The 22969-nt window shown below is 52.6% G+C and overlaps 11 protein-coding genes across 11 annotated transcripts; 5 read left to right on the forward strand and 6 right to left on the reverse strand.

Moving 5' to 3' along the window:
• Nucleotides 1-229: 229 nt before the first annotated feature.
• On the forward strand, nucleotides 230-1595 carry N7532_007036 (fungal specific transcription factor domain-containing protein; the record flags this gene model as incomplete). The annotated part of the gene is given in 5 exon segments (XM_056619529.1): nucleotides 230-269; nucleotides 344-854; nucleotides 866-1043; nucleotides 1128-1304; nucleotides 1350-1595. The coding sequence occupies 5 exon segments, from the start codon at nucleotides 230-232 to the stop codon at nucleotides 1593-1595; spliced, it is 1152 nt and encodes a 383-aa protein (XP_056475688.1).
• A 108-nt stretch (nucleotides 1596-1703) lies between these two features.
• Nucleotides 1704-2291, forward strand: N7532_007037 (uncharacterized protein; the record flags this gene model as incomplete). The annotated part of the gene is made up of 1 exon (XM_056619530.1): nucleotides 1704-2291. The coding sequence occupies one exon, from the start codon at nucleotides 1704-1706 to the stop codon at nucleotides 2289-2291; it is 588 nt and encodes a 195-aa protein (XP_056475689.1).
• Nucleotides 2292-3299: 1008 nt separating this feature from the next.
• Nucleotides 3300-5216, forward strand: N7532_007038 (putative MFS transporter; the record flags this gene model as incomplete). Its single annotated transcript, XM_056619531.1, has 8 exons — nucleotides 3300-3551; nucleotides 3608-3667; nucleotides 3725-3767; nucleotides 3830-3993; nucleotides 4045-4205; nucleotides 4257-4488; nucleotides 4548-4995; nucleotides 5050-5216. The coding sequence occupies 8 exons, from the start codon at nucleotides 3300-3302 to the stop codon at nucleotides 5214-5216; spliced, it is 1527 nt and encodes a 508-aa protein (XP_056475690.1).
• Nucleotides 5217-5432: 216 nt separating this feature from the next.
• Nucleotides 5433-8746, reverse strand: N7532_007039 (glycoside hydrolase family 35 protein; the record flags this gene model as incomplete). The annotated part of the gene is made up of 6 exons (XM_056619532.1): nucleotides 5433-6222; nucleotides 6272-6359; nucleotides 6408-6479; nucleotides 6536-6829; nucleotides 6882-7878; nucleotides 7940-8746. The coding sequence occupies 6 exons, from the start codon at nucleotides 8744-8746 to the stop codon at nucleotides 5433-5435; spliced, it is 3048 nt and encodes a 1015-aa protein (XP_056475691.1).
• A 786-nt stretch (nucleotides 8747-9532) lies between these two features.
• N7532_007040 (elongation of very long chain fatty acids protein) lies at nucleotides 9533-11155 on the reverse strand (the record flags this gene model as incomplete). The annotated part of the gene is made up of 1 exon (XM_056619533.1): nucleotides 9533-11155. The coding sequence occupies one exon, from the start codon at nucleotides 11153-11155 to the stop codon at nucleotides 9533-9535; it is 1623 nt and encodes a 540-aa protein (XP_056475692.1).
• Nucleotides 11156-11970: 815 nt separating this feature from the next.
• N7532_007041 (uncharacterized protein) lies at nucleotides 11971-13588 on the reverse strand (the record flags this gene model as incomplete). The annotated part of the gene is made up of 3 exons (XM_056619534.1): nucleotides 11971-12797; nucleotides 12845-13427; nucleotides 13487-13588. 3 exons carry the CDS (start codon nucleotides 13586-13588, stop codon nucleotides 11971-11973), a joined length of 1512 nt encoding a protein of 503 aa, XP_056475693.1.
• Nucleotides 13589-15161: 1573 nt separating this feature from the next.
• N7532_007042 (uncharacterized protein) lies at nucleotides 15162-16178 on the forward strand (the record flags this gene model as incomplete). Its single annotated transcript, XM_056619535.1, has 1 exon — nucleotides 15162-16178. One exon carries the CDS (start codon nucleotides 15162-15164, stop codon nucleotides 16176-16178), a length of 1017 nt encoding a protein of 338 aa, XP_056475694.1.
• Nucleotides 16179-16483: 305 nt separating this feature from the next.
• On the reverse strand, nucleotides 16484-18695 carry N7532_007043 (pseudouridine synthase PUS7; the record flags this gene model as incomplete). The annotated part of the gene is made up of 2 exons (XM_056619536.1): nucleotides 16484-18440; nucleotides 18496-18695. The coding sequence occupies 2 exons, from the start codon at nucleotides 18693-18695 to the stop codon at nucleotides 16484-16486; spliced, it is 2157 nt and encodes a 718-aa protein (XP_056475695.1).
• A 166-nt stretch (nucleotides 18696-18861) lies between these two features.
• N7532_007044 (Rieske (2Fe-2S) protein) lies at nucleotides 18862-19406 on the forward strand (the record flags this gene model as incomplete). Its single annotated transcript, XM_056619537.1, has 2 exons — nucleotides 18862-19098; nucleotides 19161-19406. The coding sequence occupies 2 exons, from the start codon at nucleotides 18862-18864 to the stop codon at nucleotides 19404-19406; spliced, it is 483 nt and encodes a 160-aa protein (XP_056475696.1).
• Nucleotides 19407-19914: 508 nt separating this feature from the next.
• N7532_007045 (uncharacterized protein) lies at nucleotides 19915-21192 on the reverse strand (the record flags this gene model as incomplete). Its single annotated transcript, XM_056619538.1, has 2 exons — nucleotides 19915-20766; nucleotides 20830-21192. The coding sequence occupies 2 exons, from the start codon at nucleotides 21190-21192 to the stop codon at nucleotides 19915-19917; spliced, it is 1215 nt and encodes a 404-aa protein (XP_056475697.1).
• Nucleotides 21193-21811: 619 nt separating this feature from the next.
• On the reverse strand, nucleotides 21812-22862 carry N7532_007046 (DUF2293 domain-containing protein; the record flags this gene model as incomplete). Its single annotated transcript, XM_056619539.1, has 3 exons — nucleotides 21812-22384; nucleotides 22445-22567; nucleotides 22641-22862. 3 exons carry the CDS (start codon nucleotides 22860-22862, stop codon nucleotides 21812-21814), a joined length of 918 nt encoding a protein of 305 aa, XP_056475698.1.
• Between the last annotated feature and the right edge of the window lie 107 nt (nucleotides 22863-22969).

The raw sequence follows: 22969 nt of genomic DNA on the forward strand, positions 1-22969 counted from the left end.
CAGAGTACCGATGCGCCTTCAAAGAGCTGTTTCCTGGATCGAGCTTAGAGGATCTCAAACAGATGCCACGAGCCGAGTTGCTGGATCTCATTAAACGTGAGTTTATTTTGGCCGCGGCCGACCGGCCTGTGCCTTTTCTTTTATTGCTTTGCTCACATAGTCTCACCAAACTCTAGAGTCGCGAAATGGAACCACGGAGTGCAACACCCTGACGCCGATATTTCACATGATGTCAACTCCCTCTCTTTGGAATCAAAGAAGCCTAGATCGTATCTGGGCATATCATCGGCTCACGCAATTTTCAAACTGATTTTCATTCTTTGCCCTCGGAATTCCTTTTGAGGCGCATACAAAGAGACGCCATGTGGTAGCGACAGACAGAGATCCAAGCCACCCACTACAAATATCGTTTTAGCACAGATTCCATTACCAAGGCCACAGCCTCAGATTAGAGCATTGCCTGCAGAAAAACCAGGAAACTTAACTTTCACACCCGAGAGTGATTGCATCGCTGCATACTTTACCTACTTCCACCCACTTGTATCCATGCTCGACGAGAGTGGGTTTCGCGATACCTATGCTGCGGGCATTCGAAAAGATGATGGATGGCTTGCCCTGCTCAACATTGTTTGTGCTCTCGGCGGTATCGCTGCTACGGACACGCAAAACAAGTCTCATTGTGTCTACTATTCGCAATGCCAACACCATTTGGGACTGACTAGCCTCGGGTCCTCCCATTTAGAGACAATAAAAACCTTGGGTCTGATGGGTGGTCTTTATCTGCACTATATCAGCCAGTCGAATCTTGCATACTCGCTGATGGGAGCGGCGCAACGCATGGCTTTAGCAGAAGGGTTGCATGAAGAGACGTTATCTGGACCAAGAAGCAAAAGCGACACGAAAATTCGGCTTCAGATCAGACGGCGGATCTGGTGGTCTCTGTTCTGCATGGACACGGGGGCATGTGGGCCGCTGTACCGTCCAGGCACCGTCGGGATAAACCTTCGAGCGCGACCATCTATATGGTGTCGCTTGGCCACGAGGTATGTCTTATTCATGGTTCTCATACCCTCCGTGTATCTGAGCTGACCTGATCGATCCTGCTAGAAGTCTTGCCTCTTTTAGAGAATGTCCGCTTTTGCCAGATCGCCACGAAGATCCAAGAAGCCCTTGCCATAACCTCAATCATACCTGCCACCGAACGCAAGAGCCTAGACCGGGAGCTCCAGGACTGGTTTGGGGATCTCCCTCCCATCCTTCAAGGTCATCAGCCCTGCTCAGAATCAATCTATATCGCTCGCACCGTGATTCGATGGAGATAACCAAAGCCTATTGCTCCACCGCTCCAGTTTACTCGACTAGCCAACCGTCGAATTCCATCCATTGCTCTCCAAGAGGATGAACGATTTTCGATCGAGCAATGTCGAATTCTTACAAAGGAGACCAATCGGGATTTCGCGGCCATTTCACGGGTCAATCAGGTCATAGGGTGGAATGGAGTGTGGCTTCTTTTTCAAGCTGTAAGCGTGCCGCTGCTTGGCTGTTTCCTCTCGGATCAGAGCATGGCTGATCCACAAGCCGCTATGGAATCTTGATATGTGCAAGTTCAACTTGCGATTGGCTTCCTTGCACGCATGAAGGACTGGAGTCCAGCAGCAACACGGACCTTGCATGTTGTGTCGCGCATTCTAAACGCCAGCAAAATGGAATGTGCCAGGTCGAACCCGCCCCTGTCGCTGTCAAGCACTGCCGATGGTGTCCCTAACTCGCAATGTGATGGAAACACTCGAACAGAGGATCACAATTTCTCTCCCGACGAGGTCGGTACTCACCAGCCTTTTATGCCACTAGACTTCTCCCTTGTGGGTGGTATCGAGGCCTCTAACGACCTCATGATGTCGGACGTTTTCACAGGAGAAGACTTGGACCAACCGACGATTCGAGAGTTTTGGAATTACCTGCACACTTCCAATATAGCCACCATGCAGCCCTTTCCCTTCTCCGAATACCAGGAACTTGAGACAATCGGGATGCACAATAATGAGCTGTTTCAAGCAAACTGGGGACAGATGGAACTGGGCGACATACCTAACACATGGAACGAAGCTGATTTTGAAGTTTTATGGAACCATTTGGGTGAGGGGGACATATCGACATATCCGCTCGGCTGCGATAACCGGTATATTGTTAGCTCGATGGCAGGTCATGAATGCCGCGATGGGCCGATGGAGAACGGGCGCTCAGCTTCTTCGCTCCGCAACTCTCCACCGATTCGACCACATTCCATCTGATCGATCACACAATCATTACTTCCTCGCTAATCCGAGACTACTTGTGCTATCAGCCAGGCGCATTCTACTGTCTCAGAGTGTGTGGGAAAGCCACACTCGGTCCAAACGTTCCAGACTGCACGTGTGGCTTTCTGTGCCAGATGCGCACCTTCTGCGCCCTTCAAGTCAACCCATACCTCGCCACCTCGTGCGTGCCGAAAGAGAAGATCTCGCTGTTGAATAGGCCAGTTATATGTGCCCCCACGCCCTCGCCAGACCAAGCCCGGCTTAGCGGCAGTCCAGAGCTCGATCTCAAAAGGTTCGGCACACGCGACAACCCCCACGAGCTCGGATGATCCTTTCCTTCGCGGGTGCTTCCAAGAAAAATGGCCGCCTCAACTTGTCGGTCAGCCTGTTGAGCTCTCCGCAAGAATCGCTTGTTCTGCACTCGGGAATAGACTCGTTTCTGGCTTCCCCGGCCTTCCCCCGCGTCGGGGACCCGTTCCTGACCCGCTATGTGTCCGTCATTGGTCTCGGCTGCAGACCCTGACGGCCTCTGATGGGCCACCTGACCGAATTGGCCGAGTTGTTTTCTTTTTCCCGGTGGAGCTTACCCCGGAAGCGCTTTACTGGAGGGTTACAGTCGGACCAACCCCGACTTCTACGGCTGGGCATCTCGCATTCCCCCGGCATCGCCATTTCGGGGTCTGCGTCGGTGGGCGCCACACCTTGCCAGTGCCGTGCTGCCCCAAGTTGCTCGGTCTATTCCGATCTAAAATGTCTCTTGTCCCGATATGTAGCCCCGAAATTTAAACTTTTGGGTCCCCTTCCTTCCTTTCGCCGCTCCACGTTCTTGTCCCTTGCTTGCCTTGGTATCCGGTTATCTCGGAAGTGCACTATATCTCGCAAGTGAGGCAGCTTGGAATTCCCCTTTCGTTTCTTTCTTTCTTTATTATTATTTTTGCCAGTTATCGGCCCATCTTTGCTTGTCATTTTCCTGCTTCCATACTCGAGAACGTGAGATCAGCAATGGCTTCCAGAAATTCGGACGACGTCGACGTGGAAACTGCCCATCCGGACAAGGCATTCGCGGACAATGTCGAGACCGTTGCCAATTCCGCCAAACCCAATGCCCAGAAAGAGGCGCCGGTATACGTTGCTGGCTTGTCTCCGGAAGAGCGCGAGATCGCCGAGCGAGCTCTTGTTCGCAAGATCGATCTGCGCCTACTGCCCATGCTGATCATCATGTACATTCTGAACTACCTCGACCGAAACAACATTGTCAGTGAAATTCTTTTGAGGCCCTCTTTTGAATGTGATCATCGCTGACCTTTTAGGCTGCTGCCCGTCTTGCAGGTCTGGAGTCGGACCTTGGCCTTCATGGCAACCAGTACGCGGTAAGACTAAGCAGAGAAATCTCAATCATCTAGAAAATTGATACTGACCCGATATAGACCTGCGTTAGCATCCTGTTCGTCGGTTACCTGTTGATGCAGGGTCGGTATTATCTCTCCACCAAATGATCGAAAGCCTGGTTGTCGCTGACTAGATTCCAATAGTCCCGTCCAACCTGCTTCTCAACAAGATCGGAAAGCCTGCTATTTACCTGCCCGTGGCTATGATGGCCTGGGGTGTCATCTCAACTCTTACGGGTGCCGTTCAAAGCTACGCCGGTCTTGTGGTGGTTCGGTTTTTCCTCGGTTTCGTAGAGGCCGCCTACTTCGTATGTATTCTTAGTTGCGATGCAAGAAGACGGAACTAACTGATTGTCTAGCCTGGTTGCTTATATTTCCTGAGTGCATGGTACACTCGTAAGGAACTGGGGTTCCGCACTGCCGCCCTCTACTCCGGTTCGCTTCTATCTGGTGCCTTCTCTGGATTGATCGCTGCTGGTATCACTGGTAACATGGACCACGTCAAGGGCCTGCGGGCTTGGTAAGATCTCTTCATGCCCCTCGAGCGAGAATCCGCTCTAACAATTTTCAGGCGTTGGCTATTCATCATTGAAGGTGCTATCACCATCGCGATCGCCTTCATTGCTATTTGGGTCCTGCCCAATTTCCCTCGCACCACTACTTGGCTCACAGAGGAAGAAAAGGACCTGGCTGTCTGGCGACTGGAGGAGGATATCGGAGAGGATGATTGGGTTGACAGCGAACAGCAGTCCTTTTTGAATGGTGCTAAGCTGGCGTTTACCGATATCAAGACTTGGGTTCTAGTATGTACAGGCAAATCGGCCGATGGATTCGAGTCAACTAACGCCTCTTTCTCCTTTAGATGCTCATGATTCTCTGCATCGTCTCCTCCGCCTCCGTGACCAACTTCTTCCCTACCGTTGTCCAGACGCTCAACTACGGCAACATCGAGACTCTCCTCCTCACTGCGCCTCCGTATTGCCTCGCTGTAATCACGGCATTCATCAACGCCTGGCACTCAGATCGTACCGGAGAGCGATACTTCCACGTCACTCTGCCCTTGTACATTTCGGTCGCGGCCTTCATCATTGCTGCCACTACGACCGGCGTCGCCCCTCGCTATGTGTCGATGATGCTCATGGTGCCGTCGTTCTATTCTGGATATGTGGTCGCCCTCGGTTGGATCTCGAACACCCTACCCCGTCCTGCATCCAAGCGTGCTGCTGCGCTTGCTGCGATCAACTGCGTTAGCAATGCTAGCAGCATTTACGCCAGCTACATGTACCCCGACAGTGACAAGCCGCGGTTCAGTAAGTATTTATTCATGACGCGCTTCTTTTTCTTTTTAACTAATCATCTTCTAGTCACTGCCATGTCCGTCAACTGCGCCACTGCCTTTGTAGCTATTATTTCAGCAACTATCCTCCGCTTCATCCTGGTCCGTCTGAACAAGAAGCTGGATCGTGGCGAGCACGTCGAGGGTGCCGTTCCTGGCCAGGCCAGCAGCCGTGGCTTCCGCTTCTTGATCTAGGTAGAAACTTGGAATCACAAAAATAGACCTTGTCTGCTTCCCCCCTCATCCCTAGAATATTGAACGATATTGCTCACAGTTATTATTATTATAGTCTTATGATCATTTGCTACATCCAGCTTTGAAATAAATATCATATTTATGAGAGTGAAAATTCGATGTTGACGACGTCTTCACCTCTACTTCGGAAGATTTAGAGCCATTGTAGCGAGAATATCAAGCATACTTGTTCCTCTCCTCAGTCCACTCAGGTCTCAATTCCTTCCCACCGACATTTCTCGTATCCAAAGAACTATCCGCGACATAGTTTACTCTCCAATCAATACCGATACTTGCACCTTGCTCCGTCTGTGACCAAACCGCAATGACGATCGTGTTCTCTCCATTGTATGTCAAAATTCCTGGTGGTACAGGGTAGACCAATTGGTTGCCGACATAAGGATAGTATCGACCGTACTGGTAGCCATTCACAAACAGCTGCGCCCGATATGATTTGGCGGAGTCAGGTGGTGTGGAGAGAACGAACGAAATAGAGACATCCTTGCCGGAGGGAAGGTCAAGCGGAATCCTAGTACGGAAAAATTTGACAGTTGCTCCTTCAACACGCAAGATCGAAGCGGCACTGTTCTTCTTGGTCGATGCAGTCTCCCAGGCCGAATCATCATAACCCGGTAGGTGCCATCCCACTCGCTCTCCGTAGAGCCCATCTTCGTTGTAGGAGCCACGAATGGGATCGATGTTTGACTCGCCGCCTGCTGTTCCAGCAAGTCGCCAGTGCGAGAACCCGGTGGAGGAGCCTAGAAGGCGGGATTCGAGGATTCCGCGGGGATTGAGGGCGCCGGTTGTTTGATCGTGACCATTGTCGTCTTGGACTACTAGCAGAATATTCGGTTTGTCCGTATTCAGGGTCACGTTCGAGAACGAGAGAGTCAGGTTTGCTTGCTCTGCTGAAGCATCGCCCAGGTAGGAATCGAGGAACTGGCCATTCAGCCAGGCAGACCAACCACTGTGCAGCGTTAGTATTCCGGGTAGTCCAGTCAGACAAAGAAGCTTACAAGGCGGAACCTCCTTGGACATTGATGAAAGCTCCCGTAGCAGTGCCGTTGAAATAACCGCGCCAGAGGCGAACGCCGTTATGGAACCCTGGAACAATAAGCTAATGGATTCAAAATTAAAGAGTGACTGACTTACCATATTCATCGGCATATAGGACTGGAAGAGTGGTAGGGGTCCTGGGGTTCAAAGTTGTCATATGGTCCGCATCTACGACATTAGCTTCATTTCGGGTGATTAGACTTGGAGATACCCAGTTTACTTACCAACCCAAGCTGGTCCAGAGTCATCATAACCGACAAGTCGCTCTGGAAGACTATCTTTAGACTTCCACGAGCCAAATTCGGGCAAGGTAATAGCTTTCGGAGCAGGTAGCTGGCACCTTAGACTTCCGTAATCGGTACGGTGAGTCTTGATCGCCTTCCCGTTCCAAGTGATGGAGTTAACAGCTTTCGGGGCGAATATTTCCATTGTTGTTGCATTGACAATGTCACCCGTGATGGAAAGCTTTTTGCCAGACAGACTAGCTCCGCGGACCAGGTAGGGCCCTTCGATGAGAACTAAAATGATTCTTAGTCAATCACTTCGGCATGATCTGGTATGTGCACATACCACTTTCTGTTTCTGGCACCAATGGATCATTGGTCAGTGCCGGAGCCCAAAACTTGTATGCAGTCTTTCTATCGAGTAGAACGACTCGGATCTTGTTGTCAAGTTCCAAGACCGACATTCCATATGGCTGTGTGAAGGAAACTGTCAAGCCTCCATGCTCCTTGATGAACTTGACTTGCGAGCTTTCCTGGCACTCTTTGATCGCTCCTTTCTTCGCACCCTTGACAGAGAATTCTCCCGATTCACCTGTAGGAACCCAGAGAACCAGTGTTGGGACCTTGTCAAAGACTGCATATGTCAAGACTTCCGCAGTAGAATAAAGGAGCGTCTCAGAACCAAAGCTGAAATCAGTCACAAGGATCTTGGACTGGTGCCCATTGAGCCGGAGCTTGCTGCCATGGCTTGGGACAGTGAGAGCTCCAGCAGAGGTGTTGATTTTCAGTTGAAACGCCTCATTTGTAGCGACAGAAGTGTTCAGGTGGAAGGTCGCGTAGAATCCAGCATTGGTTTCTGGGTTCCGCAGTTCGTATGCCCTCACGGCCTCGTTGTCGGTGTATTGCGTCCCGTTTCCAATCAAGTCTGTCATCGTCAAATCCTTCGCGCAACGGGTGAATAAAGCAAGAAGTTTTGTCTCGTAGTACTTTGACCCTATAGAGCGGTCCTCTGAGATGGGTGCGGAGTAATCGTAGCTACTCGCCGTGACTGGTGCAGCAATAGATCCCCAGTTCGTACCGCCGAACAACATGTATAGACTCATTGCGGTGACTCGCTGTCCGATGTTCCAGCGATAGAACAAATTGGCAAAGTCAGCATCCGAGTTCTCGGCACATCCACCTTCCGGTCCACCCCAGGGATTGTAGGAGCCGCCTTGGAATTCGGGCATGAAGGATGGCATTGTTGGTTGGGATTCCTGGAAATAATCGTAGTAATTCATAACTGAGAATGCGATGTATTCGCCATTTGTGGAAGTGCATTGGCTGAGATCGCAGGTCCAACACTTTTCATATCTTGCGTAAGCGTAACTGTTAATGCAAGGTGATAGAAGACCTGATACTTACAGACGGATACGAATCAACGCCGGCAACATCAACATTGCCTCCTTCATCAGACCAGTCACTGCCCCACGAATGCGAGTTCATGTTGGGATCGTTCGCTGTCAATGGGACGACAATACCATTCTCACGGGCATTCGCCTTCAGAAGCTCCATGTAGTGGATAGCCGTCTCGTTCGGGACTTTCGCAGTGGCACTGCCCTCCCATTGGTAGCCATACTCATTTTCGATCTGGTAGACAATAGAGTTTTCGCCATCGGTCACTTGGTACTTGCTGGTGATCTCCGACATCTTCGTAAAGTATGGTGACCACGCCTTGGTGTATCGTGTATCATTGTTCCGAAGAGTGCCGTATTCGCCAGTCGTTAACCAAAGAGGAAACCCACCCGCGTTAGCTTCTGCGTTCACATACGGGCCCGGGCGAACGATAATGTAGAGCCCCAGCTCTTTGGCCAGCTCGAAAAGTGGGGTTATATCGTGTGCACCGGTAGAAAAGTCGAGAGTTTGGTTGTTCGGTGCATGGTATGCCCAGCTCGAGTAGAAGGCGAACGTCGTGAACCCCGCTGCTTTGATTTTCTCGAGGATATCACTCCACAAGCCAGGAACTGGAATGCGCCAGTAATGGAATTCTCCAGAGAAAATGAAAATGCGTTGGCTATTAACCTGGAAGCTGTAGTGGTCCCACTGAACCACTTTGTTCAGTCCATCGTCTTTCAGCGGCCATTCGGTCGAATTGTTCGACTCGCCCAAGGCGAACAGGCAGAGGAAGACTGTGCTACATAAGCCATATATCAGATGCGTGAATTTCGCCATAGTGAAGCGACTCGGGCTGCGGCCGGTTGCTTGAATATCAGGCGATTTTGGGGCTCAAGCAATTCCGGTGTGCGGAGAGTCTTATAGTGCATCGGCTATGACTGCATTTCTCTAATTTCCGGTGGAGTCACCGCTGTCGCGATATTGTCTGTTAGCTGCAGAAGAAATTGGCCAGGGCTAAGCGAAGCTCCGGGGACAGTTAGTCGATACCTTAGCTCTCCCCGCAGACTTGTCCCTCGGCCCTAATTATCCTCCACTCAGCGGGCTCGAAAGCGCTGGGAAAACATCGATGGGATAACATCAATGGGGCGCACTTGTACGATCGAGCGCCGAGGAATAATAATAATAATACTAATAGTAATAAGATTTCGCTTTTTAATTCAGATTATAATATACATCCATATCGTATCCGCGATCTAAAGCCAAGCAAATATAAAATGCAACAGGCGACTCTCCGAAATGCCAATCTCGTGGACCCATTCGGTTCTCGAGATCGAGTTCAGTCCAGTCGGGAAGAAGCGCCCCACGAGAGGGCACTCTTTCCGGGGAACGAAGATCAGTCGGGCTGACTGAGCAGATATGGTCGGGTTTCAAGTCCGACGGAGTGGCGGGGCCAGGACAAGGATGTCATCCAGTGGCGCAATCCCTGTCGTGCCAAGACGTATTGGGATATAGTTCTGAACTCCGGGGACTCCAATGTGTATGCGAGGAAAATTTTTATTTTGCACCGGGAGACAACACAGAAGCGAGGTCTATCCAGCGCTATATTGCGATGACTCAGGCCAATCAAGCGCCACGGTCAAGGACACCGAACGGGTTCTGCCCCTTTGTCTCAGGAACATTGGGACTGGACTGCTCCGACTTGGCCTGCTTCTTGGCACCCTTCTTCGCAGGCACTTTCGAGAAACCCTCATCAGATCCCGACTGGTTGTTCGCAGCGGAGGCAGCCTTGGCCTTGTTGGCGGCGGAGGCCCGCGTCCGGACGGGTGAATCCTGAGAGGCAGTCACCTCGGCGATTTTCTGGACGTGGGCCTTAACGACCTCATCATCGGTAGTTACCTCGCTGTTCTCACCCTCTATGGCAGCCCTCTGAATTTCGCGGCTCAGGCTCTTCAGCGCATCCATGCCGGCCTTCTCAGCAGCCTCCATGTGAGTCGGCTGCTTAGAGGGCTTGCTCTTGAGGTAGGAGCGCACGAAGAAGCGGGCGAAGAGATAAGTGAGAGGAAGCAGATAAGAAACATTCAGCCAGATGGCGAAGGCTTGGCCAGTGGTGTCCACGCAAGTCACCATCTCCTGGGTGTATCCGGAGCGAGGAGTAGCGACGGCACCGCCCACGTTCTCGGCGATACCCTCGGCACCGGCGGCGCGGAAGGCCAGCTTCTTCAACCAGGGCACCACGCCGGCGTCGACAGCCGCAGTGGCGGCAGCAGCGGGAGCGGCCTTGGAGAGTTGGCTCAGGGCAGCACTTCCCACGGGGTAGGGGATCGTGTAGTGGACGAAGAGGTAGGCGGCGGCCATGTTGGTGCCGAAAACGAACTGGGTGATCTGCATGGTGGTCAAGCTACGCTTGATGGCGTTGGGGACGCGAATGCGCAAAGCAGTCAGGGTGTAGTAGGTATACATCATGGCGTGAATGCCAGAGTTGACGAGGGCGAAGATCCAAATGGGAGCCGCCATATAGCGAATACCGGCCCACATGCACATCATGGCACCGGCGTGGTGGTAGGTCTGCAAAGTCGAGCTCTTCTTGCCCTTGGCCAGGATAATCGCGGTGTCCACGACTTCGTAGAATTTTGACAGGTAGAAGATCCAGCCCAGGTAAGCCAGACCGCCGTTCCAAAGACGACCAACATCCGATGGATCGGGCTGACCGTTGACCAGCTTATAAGCCGGGTTGGGAATAGACCATTGGTCGGTAATGGGGCTATATGTGGCCGCGTTTCCGTAGCCACGAGGACCATTGATCTTGCACAGCGAGTCCACAATCCCAACCAGGCCATTGGGCTGATCGCGGTCCGCCCAGGAGTTTCCAAAGGCCCGGAACATGCCGGCAAAGGTCCAGGCGGAGTAGACCGCAAGGAAGACATTGTGCAGGACCACGAACAGTTTGAAGAGAGAAGAGTGGCTAAAACCCCAGGGCTTGTAGCCGCGGCTCTTGTTGATGCGATTGATCACCACCACAGTGATGGCGTAGACGGAGGCGATGGTGATGGGCACGCGCACATCAAGGAGCTGGGCATAGAGATCATTGGGAATGTTGAAGGGCTGCTGCCAGGAGAATTCCGTCGCATGCGGCGCCGGGACAACCTCGGGGAGCTCAGTGGGAGGGAATTTGAGGAGGGACGAGGGCGGCAGGGCGATGCGGACGGTGGCCGCACCGAACTCGGTGGGCAAGTTGAGGTCGTACATGTTTCCAGCAAGCAAGGCGAGGCCGTGAATTCGCAAAGACAGCTCACAATGCCAGTGAGCGAAGTAGGGAGGGCAAAGAAGAAAAAAACGACCCGCTGGGGAGGCTCCACCCGATAAAAAGGTGTGAGGTTATCAAAGTGGAGCACGCGTTTGTTGGGAATTGGGGAACCGAGGCCCAAATTTTGAGGCAGCGAGGCAGCAACCTTCCACGCCGTCCCGGGGACCCTGGAGATCATAGATATCTACGGTCTTTCAATCTGTAACGTCTCCTCGATTCAATCACTCTTCCTCGGATTTTAGTCCTCTTCTGAGTATACTTTCTGTCTATCATCCATCGTATAATTCCATCGTGGTGTCCTCCGTACTTTCTACGCTGGGGCGGCTTCCAGAAAATTCGCAGATGGGTCAGCGGCCTGGGGTGGCACTGCATGAACACCGTCCGACAAGATATGCAAGCAAGCATCATTTTCTAGAGGATCGACTCTTGTTGGGACCAATCAGTCAAATTGCCCGCGATCACCACTGTCCCAACATCTCGGCGAAAGGGAGGTAGATCAGATACAATGATCCGTTCTCACATGCAGCCGAGGCCAAGCCCGAGAGTCACTCGAAACGAAGAGGATGATAAGTATGAGCAAGCAATTGACATTGTTGCGTCTCAACGCGCGATAGAACTGAAGAACTGCTGTACAAAATATGCCGCATACTCTTCTTTTTAGCCGGATTTCTATTGGCGCCAGGCTTGGCGCCAGGCTCTTTCAAAGCAATGTAGTAAGCAATAGTATGTACAAAAAAAAAAAAAAAAATATTCCCGCTCAGCGGGGTTTCGAGTTGAGCGGAAGCGGCGGTGGTGTCGACGCAGACGATGACACCGGCGACTCGCTGGCGACTGCTGATGCTGCGCGTATATCCGCCCTCTTAGGTGGGGGAGGGGGAGGAGCCTTCTTGCGCTGGGCTTGAGCCTCAATGGTAGCGCCGGGTGCTGCCGTGACGGGAGAACTACCTGTCCCCGCTGCAGAACTGGCTGTCGGGGAGCTAGCGGTGGGAGAATTGGCGCCGGGGGGGCGAGGGATCCGCTTATTTGCGTTCGCCGAAAACTTCTGATCCTCAACCAGCGCGTTGATACGCGAGGTCACTCCGCCCAGTTTCTGTTTGCCGAAATCGATCTTGTCGGCATGTCGCTCCCGGAATCCTTGCGCCGGTGGAAGCGCGTCTTCCGCATCCCGAGGCGGAAGCGTCGAGGATTGGGACGGCGGGCTAGGTGCAGCAGGTGAAGACCGATGGTCGTCAACAAACGTGTTGATTCGTGACTTCGCCCCTCCAAGCTTCTGCTTTCCAAAATCGATCTTGTCGGCGTGTCGCTCCCGGAATCCTTGCGCCGGTGGAAGCGCGTCTTCCGCATCCCGAGGCGGAAGCGTCGAGGATTGGGACGGCGGGCTAGGTGCAGCAGGTGAAGACCGATGGTCGTCAACAAACGTGTTGATTCGTGACTTCGCCCCTCCAAGCTTCTGCTTTCCAAAATCAATCTTGTCCGCATGGCGTTCACGGAAGCCTTGCTGAGATGGCAGTGTAGAAGATCGCGCAGGCGGGGAGGCGGAGTTGAGTGTAACCCCGAATCGGTTCGCATAGTCGAGAAGCGGGACTGTAGCTCGTTGACGGGTGCGTCTCCGTTGCTAGCTTGGGATTGACCATTCGCCTGCCCGATTCCCAGTGCGGGGACTGAAACCCCAGCGTTCGAGAGGCGCGATGTGGCCTCCTGGTTGATGTATCCCTGGGACGGCGAGGGCGCCACCGGAGTATAGGCAGGGGGCGGGACATCATCATTCGATGCGTGCGTGGGATTGCGAGGAGGAACTCGAGGAGGCAGCGACGGCTTCGGTTTGGAGCTGGCGCTGGCGCTGGTGGACCCAGAACTCGGCGAGTCTAAACGTCGCGGAGGTGGAGGGAGATTGTTCGTACTCAGCCCAGTAGTGTTCACACGATAGGGAACAGGCGGTGGTTTAGGCTTCTCCACTGCCTCTTTTTCTGCATCAATAGCTTCTTGTTGTTGAGCATTCTGATGGTCGACTTGGCTTTGCGAAAGCGGGGCCCCGATGCCCCTTTGGTCCGAAGTCGATTGGCTCCGAGACTGCACTGTAGCAGCAGCCCCATGGTAATTGACGTGCTTCGGAGGGGGTGCAAAGGATGAAGGATCCTTCAAGGATGACAATGGCTGGGCGACATGGTCGGATCGGTCGGAGTCAGGGTCCTTCCCCTTGCCCATCCAGCCGGCCTGTCATGCAGGGTTAGCGGCCGAGCCTAGCGACGACGCCAAATTGGAGAGGAACCCACCACTTGATTGATGCCCTTGAAGTCATTGCGCCAGCTTTCCTTCTTGCCATTTTTACCTTCCGGGTGCCACCCATCTTTCATGACCTTGCTGAACCCACTCATGATGCGTTTGTGGATTGCAATATGTTCAAATTGTTGAGGAGACTTAGCCGGTTCAGTGACGACACTGCCCCCGCTTTCCCCACGTCACGTGATATACATGTGGTAAGCTCGTTGGCCTCAGGCGGAAAGCGGTGAGATATCCTCAACAATAACATCACGTATCACGTGATAGAAAACTGAGCCCCACTGTAAGTGTCACGTGGGAGAATCAAGTGAACCCAGTGTTGTATGCCAACGCTGATTTGATCGCTCTCTATTCTCAATTCTTACTTCGTGCAGATTGGGGAAACCTACTCTTTCGTCCCGACTGAGTTTTCCACTAGTGTAGTCTTTTCAATGACCGAGTCACGTCGCATTCCCGGTTGTTTTGTCCAACAATGTGGTTACCTAATTATATCTTTAGCAATGTGATGCGCAGCCTCAATATGGCATCGTGAGCATTTAGCTTTAGCTATACTCGTTATTGCCGATCCGACGCGTGAAAAGCCCACATTTCAACGTCACTGTTAATATACTACACGCCTGAGGTCTTGAGAACTCGAATCATTCGTGTTATCTACGAATGTAAGGCATGGTCGCGTGATGGAGCTCCAAGGAGGAGAGAAGCAACTCGGTCCATGCAAACACTAGTGTAGCCCTGCAGAACCGAGTACACACCGTGTGTAGTGTTACGGTAGACAAGTAGCCTTCCTAGTCTGTATTTTCTGAAGACAGCAAAATAATGATAGGTCGGCTCTTTCCACGAGAAGGATTCTTGTTCGTGTTTTTGGTGGAGAGGGAGGGAACGGTGAGGGCGCTATTTGCCAGGCATTCCATTGATCTTCCAGAAAGAGCCTGTAAGAATTGTGGATGATGCCCATCAGTTTGCCCCTGCCGCCCGAGAAAGAATGAGAGCCGCACGCTGCATGGGGCTAGGCGCAATACAGTTAGGGCCGGCGCCGATCTTGCGCGTTTGGCCCCCAAGGATTCGTGGCACACATTTGCGAAATAATTATAGAACAGCGTCACCTTTGCTTCGAGATGGGCAATATGCCCTTTCCGCTGTGCGTTTGGTTGCGGTCAAAGACACAAGGAGAATATTCTTTGTTTATAGAATGTAGAAAAGCACTGCCAGAAAACCAGCAAAGCTGGATGTGTGTTGATTGTCCTCGAGGCAACTAGCGCCGCCCTCTAAGACTCGCAGCCTCGTGTTTTGGCACCTTGAGATGCTTTCGAATTTCCCCCCAACCCCGAGGGCAGTGCTTATGAGCGGACCCCACTTGGGGAGCCGCTGAACAGCCGTGTCCCATGAGGGTTGTGACTGCACGCCCATCATATGAACCCCGGCGTCTTCCCGTGCTGCATCCGATTTTTCTTGCCTCCAAGCGCAACCCAGCAGATCCTGGTATATACGTACCGCAAACCACGGGTGGGACTTGCAAGCGAACAAAGCGACCTGTTATAACCCAATGCCCATCTGAACAGCGTCTTTTCCGGGCCCCCGAACATCCTTTGAGCCCTTGGTCTTTGTCCTAGGAAATTTTCTTAAAATTGTTCGACCGCCGGATCTCTCGTGTCAAAGATCGCGGCCAATATGGATGTCATGGATATGATCATCCACCTCGTCGAGAGGCAAGGCAGTCCGACGGATATCAACGGTGGTCATAGTGATGATGCAAAATCAAGCGCTGGCACTCGACCTGGACAGACAGAAGACGGACAGTGGAATGGACCAGTAACCACTTCCTCCTCGACGACAGTACCCGCACCACCTGGGGCCAACGCTACAGAAAGTAGCACACCAAGCATAACCACATCAACATCAGAACAAACTATAAGTGAGCAGCCTCAATACACGCCGCCCACACCCTCCGAGTTCCAAACCACCAACACTCAGCTCGAGTCGACGCAGCCGCTTACGAAGACAACAGCATCAGCAACGACACCAGTCACAACCACTGAGGCAACAAGTGCCGCGACATCAAGCACCGACTCAGATGCCGGCGCCTCCAGCAGCAACCTGACTTCGACTTCCACTCAAACAAAATTGGCCATTGCTTTGCCGATCGCCATCGTCGGCCTGGTCGTAATCATAGTTCTAATCTTCTTCTTCCTGAGACGTCGCAGACGTCAGAATACCCCGCCCGCATACGATATCGCAACCAGCCAACGAACTGCAGTCTCAACCTCAGAGTTAATGTCCGTCCCCAAACTAGCCACTCCTGAGCCAGCAGCATCAAGTGCACGCCAGCTTCCGGTATTTGATGTGTCCCAAAACCACACTCGTGAACCCAGTCCCGGATCAACTGTCAGGATGAATGACTCCCACACAGAACTCGGACTCGCTGTCACTGCTCCTGGAGATCAGAGGCATAGCGGATCAGAGCATGATCTGCATCGGTTCGGTGGAACGGCGTCTAGGACTTCTGGTACCCCTCGCATGCCCTTCGAGACTCGACATGGCGACGACGATGATGATGTCTCAGTCGTTTCAGATATGAATGAGCGGCGGGGCCGTGAGCATGACTTTGATGATATGTCCTCTGTCTCGTCCTTTGATGAAGACGAGCCGAGGACGGATGAGCATGAAAATCAACGTGGGCGAAGCTGAGGAACAACATATACCTCTTCATTTCTTGTTCTTTGAGCACGGCGTTAGGGTGGAACTACGAGTATAATCTTGTCGTGATATGCAGAATGATGCACATTTTTTTACATCACCTTCTAAATTATCTTCGGGTATGATGCACCAGACGTAGCCACATAAAGTGGTTTTTGCAATCCATGTATTCTCAAAGCAGAAAACGTTTCGTCCACCAGGGACAGACATAAACAAGACACCGTCTAGAATAGCTTATGTACAATGACGGGTTTTCTATTCTCCTGTCAAACTTTTGGTATCATAACAAAGCAGGTTTATCTGCCGCCGCCAAAATCGGGCTTGTACTCTTGGATCTTGCCCTTGGTCAGCTCTCGGAGGGCCATGGTCGCATACTGGCTCGACCCCAGTTGGAACTTGAGAATGATCGCCAGCTTGTCACCCTCGAGGTTCGGTGCATTGTCGCTGGCACTGTCTTCCTTCAGCTTTTCCAGATCCGTCTTCACGAACTGCTCGTTATCTTCGGTGTAGATCCTAGTATCGACGGAGTAATCGGCACCCATGCGGCTGAGAAGCTTGCGATAGCCACCACTGAGGCTAGCGTCCTTCCACTTCCGGCGCATATTGAACGGGTCCAGGCCACCGCCCTTCTCGCTGCCCATGAACTCGCGATAGAAATCGGTCATCTTGTTGGCGGGATAGATGACATCAAAGCCAGGCTGAGGAAGAACCACATCGAAGATCGAGTACTTTCCGCCCGCAACCTCTTCGGCTGTCAAGGCTCGCGCCCGGGTGAACATATCTTCCGCGGCAGCGGCACTGTCCTCGCCCTGAGGCTTGATAATGACCTCGCCATCCGCGTCGATGTCACCGGCAGGCTCAGCCACTGCATTGGCTTCCTTGTCGCGGTGCTCCTGGACAATAACCAGATCACCCTCAACTACCTTATCGCCATAAAGTCGCCAGCGCTGGCTGGCAGCGTAGTTCCACACCAGGGATTGGTATGCATGCACGTACATCAAGCGCAGGTTGCGCGGGATCGTTTGTAGCGCACCGAGGTAGTCAGACTTCGCTTTGCCCAGGTGACGAATGAGGCTTGCTTCAGCAGAAAACTTTCGCGGCAGCTTAGCCAAAGCATCGTTGATTTTACCGGTGGTGTGGAAGATATCAATGGCCTCGGCACGCGCCTTGTCATCCGAGCTAATCAACGCCGTAGACGCTTCGCCATCCTTCGCTGCAGCGAGAACGTGCGGGGCGAAGTAGAGGATCGAATCGACTGCTCCCTTGAAGTCGTCCTGCAGAATCTTCACACCAATGGTATCGGTACGGGTGGAGAAGGAACCAAAGCGCTGGAGGCCGTAGTAGTTGAAGTATCCTCGCTCACAAACGTTCTTCAGAGCGGTGCCGACAAGTTCGTTGGTCTTGGCGATGGCGGCCTGGGGGTCTTTTAGGTCCACACCGGGAATTTCAGAATCACGGAGCGTGATCACAAACTCGTTTCCATTTAGATCTCCAAGTTCGAGACCATGCTTGCGGTACTCAAAGTCACCCAGCACGGCATTCCGAAGACCCTTGTTCATACTCGCGAGGCGATCCGCGTGAGCACGGAGAATGCAGGCCCGTTGAGCGGTCGCGCCTCGTCGGTCCTTGGTACCGGCAAACTGGAAGCCCTTAGGGTTCATCTTCAGCGAGCGCGCAAGGAAGGAAATCACTTCCATGGTATCCTTATTCTCCTTATAAATCGTGAAGTGCAGGTATGGTCCACCGAGTTCGTCCCAGCTCATGCGACCACCGTCCGCGGCACGGCCACCGCGGGCAGCACGTCCCTGAGGTTTACGATTGAAGCGATTGTTGGCAGCCGTGATGGCGAGGTTGCCCTCAGAGTCGGTGGAGGATTCAAGCTGCGATCTGAACACACGACGGATGGTCTGATGGATCTTGGTTCGCACATCCCGATCCGAGACAGACACCGTCACCTGGCCGATATCCGCAGGTCTCAACTTCGGGTTCGACATGGCGCGCTTGTGCAGGGCGATAACGGTCGCAGCATTGTCATTGCCAAGGTATTCTCCGAGCAACACGTTGTCTTCCTCCGACACAGAGAATTCGGCTGGAGGTTCTTCTTTCGCGGGCTCTTCCGTTTTTTTCTCGGTGGATGGCTCCGGCTCAGCGGGAGCCTTATCTTGTTGCTTCGAGGAGTTCGGCGCGGTTATGTTTCGGAGGTGCAGAACCTCGCCGGATGGCAGGATTTCGTTGACCAGGAAGTCGGTGTACCTGCATTCGGCGCTGAGTCAAAGGATGAAAAATCTATTTGCTGGTGATCTCTTACCTCTTCTTCAAAATACCCGAAAATCCTTCATTTTCAGGAGTTACGAACTCGGTGATACCGACCTCGAGCTCCTTCAGCACCTGGGAATTTTGAGCCAGAACGTTGGTCTCAGGCTGCACTTCTGCAGCACCATCGGTCGCGGTATCAGCTTCGGTCTTCTGTCGCTTTCGCGGCGACTCCACGAGTTCTGGATGCTCCATTGCGCCGGGTTGGAAGTCGGACGAAGTGAAGCTGAGAAGTTTCATGCATCTGGTACAGCGTAGGGTTAGCCCTAACTTCCTAATCAGGAAACAGCCACCCAAGCCCGACCTGAGCTTGTAAAGGACAGAGCACGCCGCGAAAGCACCCAGTTAGCTTCGCCCTAAAATGTTCAATCCATTTAGGCGAAACGCGGGCGTAGCCTGGCAACGAATTGGACTCGCCTCTGAATTGCCGGATCTTCACGACGACGAGGGTTACCGGATCGCACCGCGATGCAAGGCCTTCAACATTCCCAAGGAGGGCGGCTCATCGGAGCCAGTGGAAGACATTGACATGCCTGGTGATATGAAGGATCAGGTTCTCGTGTTCAAATACAAGGGCAAGGTCCATGCTGTTGATCATGTAAGTGGACACCCTGGGATGCGACCGCCATGCAGGTGGGATCCGACTAAACTCGTATATAGCAATGTCCTCACTCAGCATTCCCGCTGTCACAGGGCAACCTATTTGACATTGAAGACTTTGGCATTACTCTGAGTACCGGTATCATGTGCCCAAAACATGACTGGTCCTTCGATATTATCACGGGCAAGGCGGATCGCGGCACCTACAAGCTGAAGGTGTGGGAGGTTCAGCTGCGAGATCCCCCAGCCGGTGCCGAGGATGATGACAAAGAAGTCTGGGTTCGTCGAAAGCAGCGCATCGGCTGAGATTTGGATGGCCCTGAATGGGTTCTATTGCCCATTCATGATAAGTAATCCATGTGCTCGCCGTTCAGCCTAGAGGCTGTGCACTTCCCGAGGTCGCACATGGAGCTAGCCAGCGGTCTTCTAGCAGACATGACCGCTTGCAGGCATGCTCAAGTGGCATGATATGGTTATCTCTGCCAATCTCAAGCGCAGCAACCAGCTTCGGACCCTCGTCAGATTACAATCACCGGCGCACAAGAGTCGTCGATCTCTAATTGGTATGCAGAGTCGCGTGTGCTCTCATGTCAATTTCACGTTTGGTGGTTGAATGTGCTGGTCCACAGCTGGGGGTTTCTTTTATGCCCTTGCGAATATCGCAAAACGCCATACGTTCATGTATTCTGTACAACTGGGACCTCATAATCTTCTGGATCACAGGTACAGTTGAAGTATATATACACTAAAGAATATACATTGCGTTTCGAGGCAATATCAACTATAAACAATGTGAAAGGGGAAAACCCCATGATCAACCAAATAAATACTTCTTCCAAGTCTGCTTCCATGGTTTCCACGTCCCGCCAAATCGATGGTTGACGCACGCGTGGGCGCTCTGGAAGTTCTCAGCTCCGCTGTGTCTCTGTCCATTACCCCAGGCATTGACAGGCAACACACATAGTCCACCCAGTTCAGCCCCATTCTTAGCCTCCATACCCTTAGCACAGCGGGGATCAGAGATTCGGTGAAATGGAGCCCAGGTCACACGCTCCGTGAGACCACCTGTGGATGGTGAAATGAGATCGCCCAGGCCCTTGTCTGCTGCCACCGATTCGGAAACAAAGGGGTGCGAGGCTGGAAGGGTGTTAGACAACACATCTAGTATGGCATCGGTAAAGACACCAGGCCCGGTGATTTCCAGCGTGGTCAGTTCATTGTACCGTGCTCCCAGAAAGATGTTGCTCTCGTCAAGATGACGCTTTGTGTGAGACAAGACTCGTACAATCACTTCTCGCAGAAGAGGGCTGAACCGACGCGGTGCAAAAATGGTATACTGAATGAAGCTATAGCTTCGGACCCAGTGCCAGTCGCGCATCTTCTGGGGCGAGGCAAAAGGTTCGTCGATTTCAATGCCCACGACGAGGGAGATATCAGGATCTTCGGTTTCGAATACGGAGTCTTGAAGCGACGGACATTCCTTAATCGATCGCGCCGGAAAGATATCCCCGTCGGCATAGTAGCCGCCATGGTACCACAGTATCAAGTACCGCAGTAGATCTGCCCGAAGGACGTGGTGGGGATAGGCATGGTAGAGGCTCGCGAGGCCTGGTATAGAGGACAGCGTGATTGTCACGAATTCCTCGGCCCATTCAGTGGTGACGAGCTGGATTTGGAGTCAAACTGAAGCCCTGGGGATAAAATGCATATACTGGCCATTGGCACTCACCTTGTACGCCCATTCCGGGTTCTTCTCCTGGAACTGTAGCGAATCGGCACCTCGGTGCTCCGCACTGGGCTCTTTGCCAAGGATAATCTGCCATATTGTCTCCGATGGACCGCCTTTGCCATGCAACGCCACCTGTCGGCGCTCGATATCGCGCAGGGCCTCTGAGAGCTGCCTCTCATAGGCAGTATCGGGGTTTTCGCGGAAGGCGGAGCGATACAGGTACCGTGGGCGGTCGCCCACATCGGCATCCTGGCGGTGCGACCCGAACGGGAGACCCCTGACGAGCACCAGGAGGACCAGCAGAGCTACCACGGCGACATACTTGTGCCGGCTGCTCAAGAAGGGCCGGAATCGCCTCAACATAGTGAGCGATGAGCCATGATGTGGCAAGTCAGGGACCTTCGACCAGCGTAAGATATAAGAGAAACTAGCGTGGTCTGGGTGGACCCTGCGGCGTGGAGTCGCCATTAGCCCGGAAAGGAAAATGCTTATGCAGATAATGCTAAGAAGTACAGGGTACCCTACCCTATACTGCCCCGCCAGCACTATGTACACACACGAGTGTAGTCTTGTTAGTACTAGTATCTTGTTATAGGGAGATAGCAATGGGGTATGGCGGGTTGTGGAAAATCGCAGGGTCCAGTTGCAGGCGGTTCTCAGCGACTGGTGTCTGCGATACTTGATTGAAATGGCCGAGAGCTCTCAGGTTCTGCGCTGGTACCCGGGACTGCCGTGGATAAGTGAACACTTCGAACTCAGTATCCTTGAGAACTGAATTCAACCGACGGGGTCAAATGGACATCAAATGTACGAATAGCTGCAGGGTAATATAGCCAGTTTTCATCTATTAATCAAGGTATTCAGCAACTAGCAAACAGGATAATCAACGTAATTCAACATATCATAGTATCGTACAGACTTCTAATGTAGGAAGCGAACAGTGCCACTAAGTCCTCCCGCTTACAAACAAAGACTCTATGTTCTAAAGCTCCACGAGAGATTCCGAAGATTCTAGAGAGACTAGGGACTCCAGCGACGCCAGGGACTCTAGGGATGGAGATCTTGACGATCTCACAGAAATTGGGGGTGACTTTGATCGCTCCTTCGGAGCCGGACGAACAGGCAGACTTTGTTCCAGCAATTTGTTGCTTCTGGTCTCCCAGGCCTCTTTAATAGCTTGGACTCTTGGCAATACTTGCTTGCGAGCATTCACTCGATTAGTTCCGTTTTGCAGAATGGCGTCGTAACTGGTGTGAACATGTCTGATATGGGCCTCTACGGCCAGGGAGGCCTTGGTTTTGTCGGTGACCATTTCTGTGCGGCCCACGCGTCGTGAGCCTTTGAGAAAAGCGTGATTCAAAACGCTCTCAAGGTCATCATCTGGCATCGAAGGGAACTCTTGACACAAAAGTGCTCTTGCTCGGGACATGGTTTTGGTGTCGCGAGATTCAACAGCTTTGGCACGAGATTCTGCGGTGGCATCAGCCATTTGCAAGACCTCTTTGTGAATTGGATCGGGGACCCGGATGCCAAAATTGCGTCTGCCCGCTTTGTCCTGTGGGCTTGTCTTAGCATTGAATGGCATTTAGAAAGAACACTGGAAGCGCAGACCCACCCAAACCGTGTAGACCATTTTGCCAGACTCCTTGGTCTTGGTGCGACAATTTCGCGTGATGTAGACATTGCCTTTGGGGGCAAAAGCATAGCCATCGGGCATTTTCGAGTTCTGCATGACATTCTACAGCATGTTAGGCTATAGCCTGCGAGAGATCATATGATGCCATGGCAGCATCTGACGAGATTATACGTACCTTTTCAAGAGGATCATCTGATTCCAAAATGAAGACTTGCTTGCCCCGTGTCTTCGGTGTCAGCTTTTGCTTTTGTGGGAGCGGGCGACTCAAGTCCGAGTGCGGCATCCGATCGGCCTCTCCGAGTAACGAGTGAAGCGGACCACCGCGACCGGGGCGATTCTTCTTGCGTCTGTTCTTCTTGGCTCCCACCTTACGTGAAGCGTTCCGTTTGGGAGGCATTTTGGTGGAGAGTTGTAGCCGGCGGGCGCAGGAAGGGAGATTTGGCAAACAAGGATCAGGACTTCAGTGAAGGTGATGGACAAAAGGTCATGACCTGCCCGGGCGTG

This window comes from Penicillium argentinense (assembly GCF_028826775.1).
Source record: "Penicillium argentinense strain IBT 30761 chromosome Unknown utg000005l_segment0_segment0, whole genome shotgun sequence".
Taxonomy (NCBI): domain Eukaryota; kingdom Fungi; phylum Ascomycota; class Eurotiomycetes; order Eurotiales; family Aspergillaceae; genus Penicillium; species Penicillium argentinense.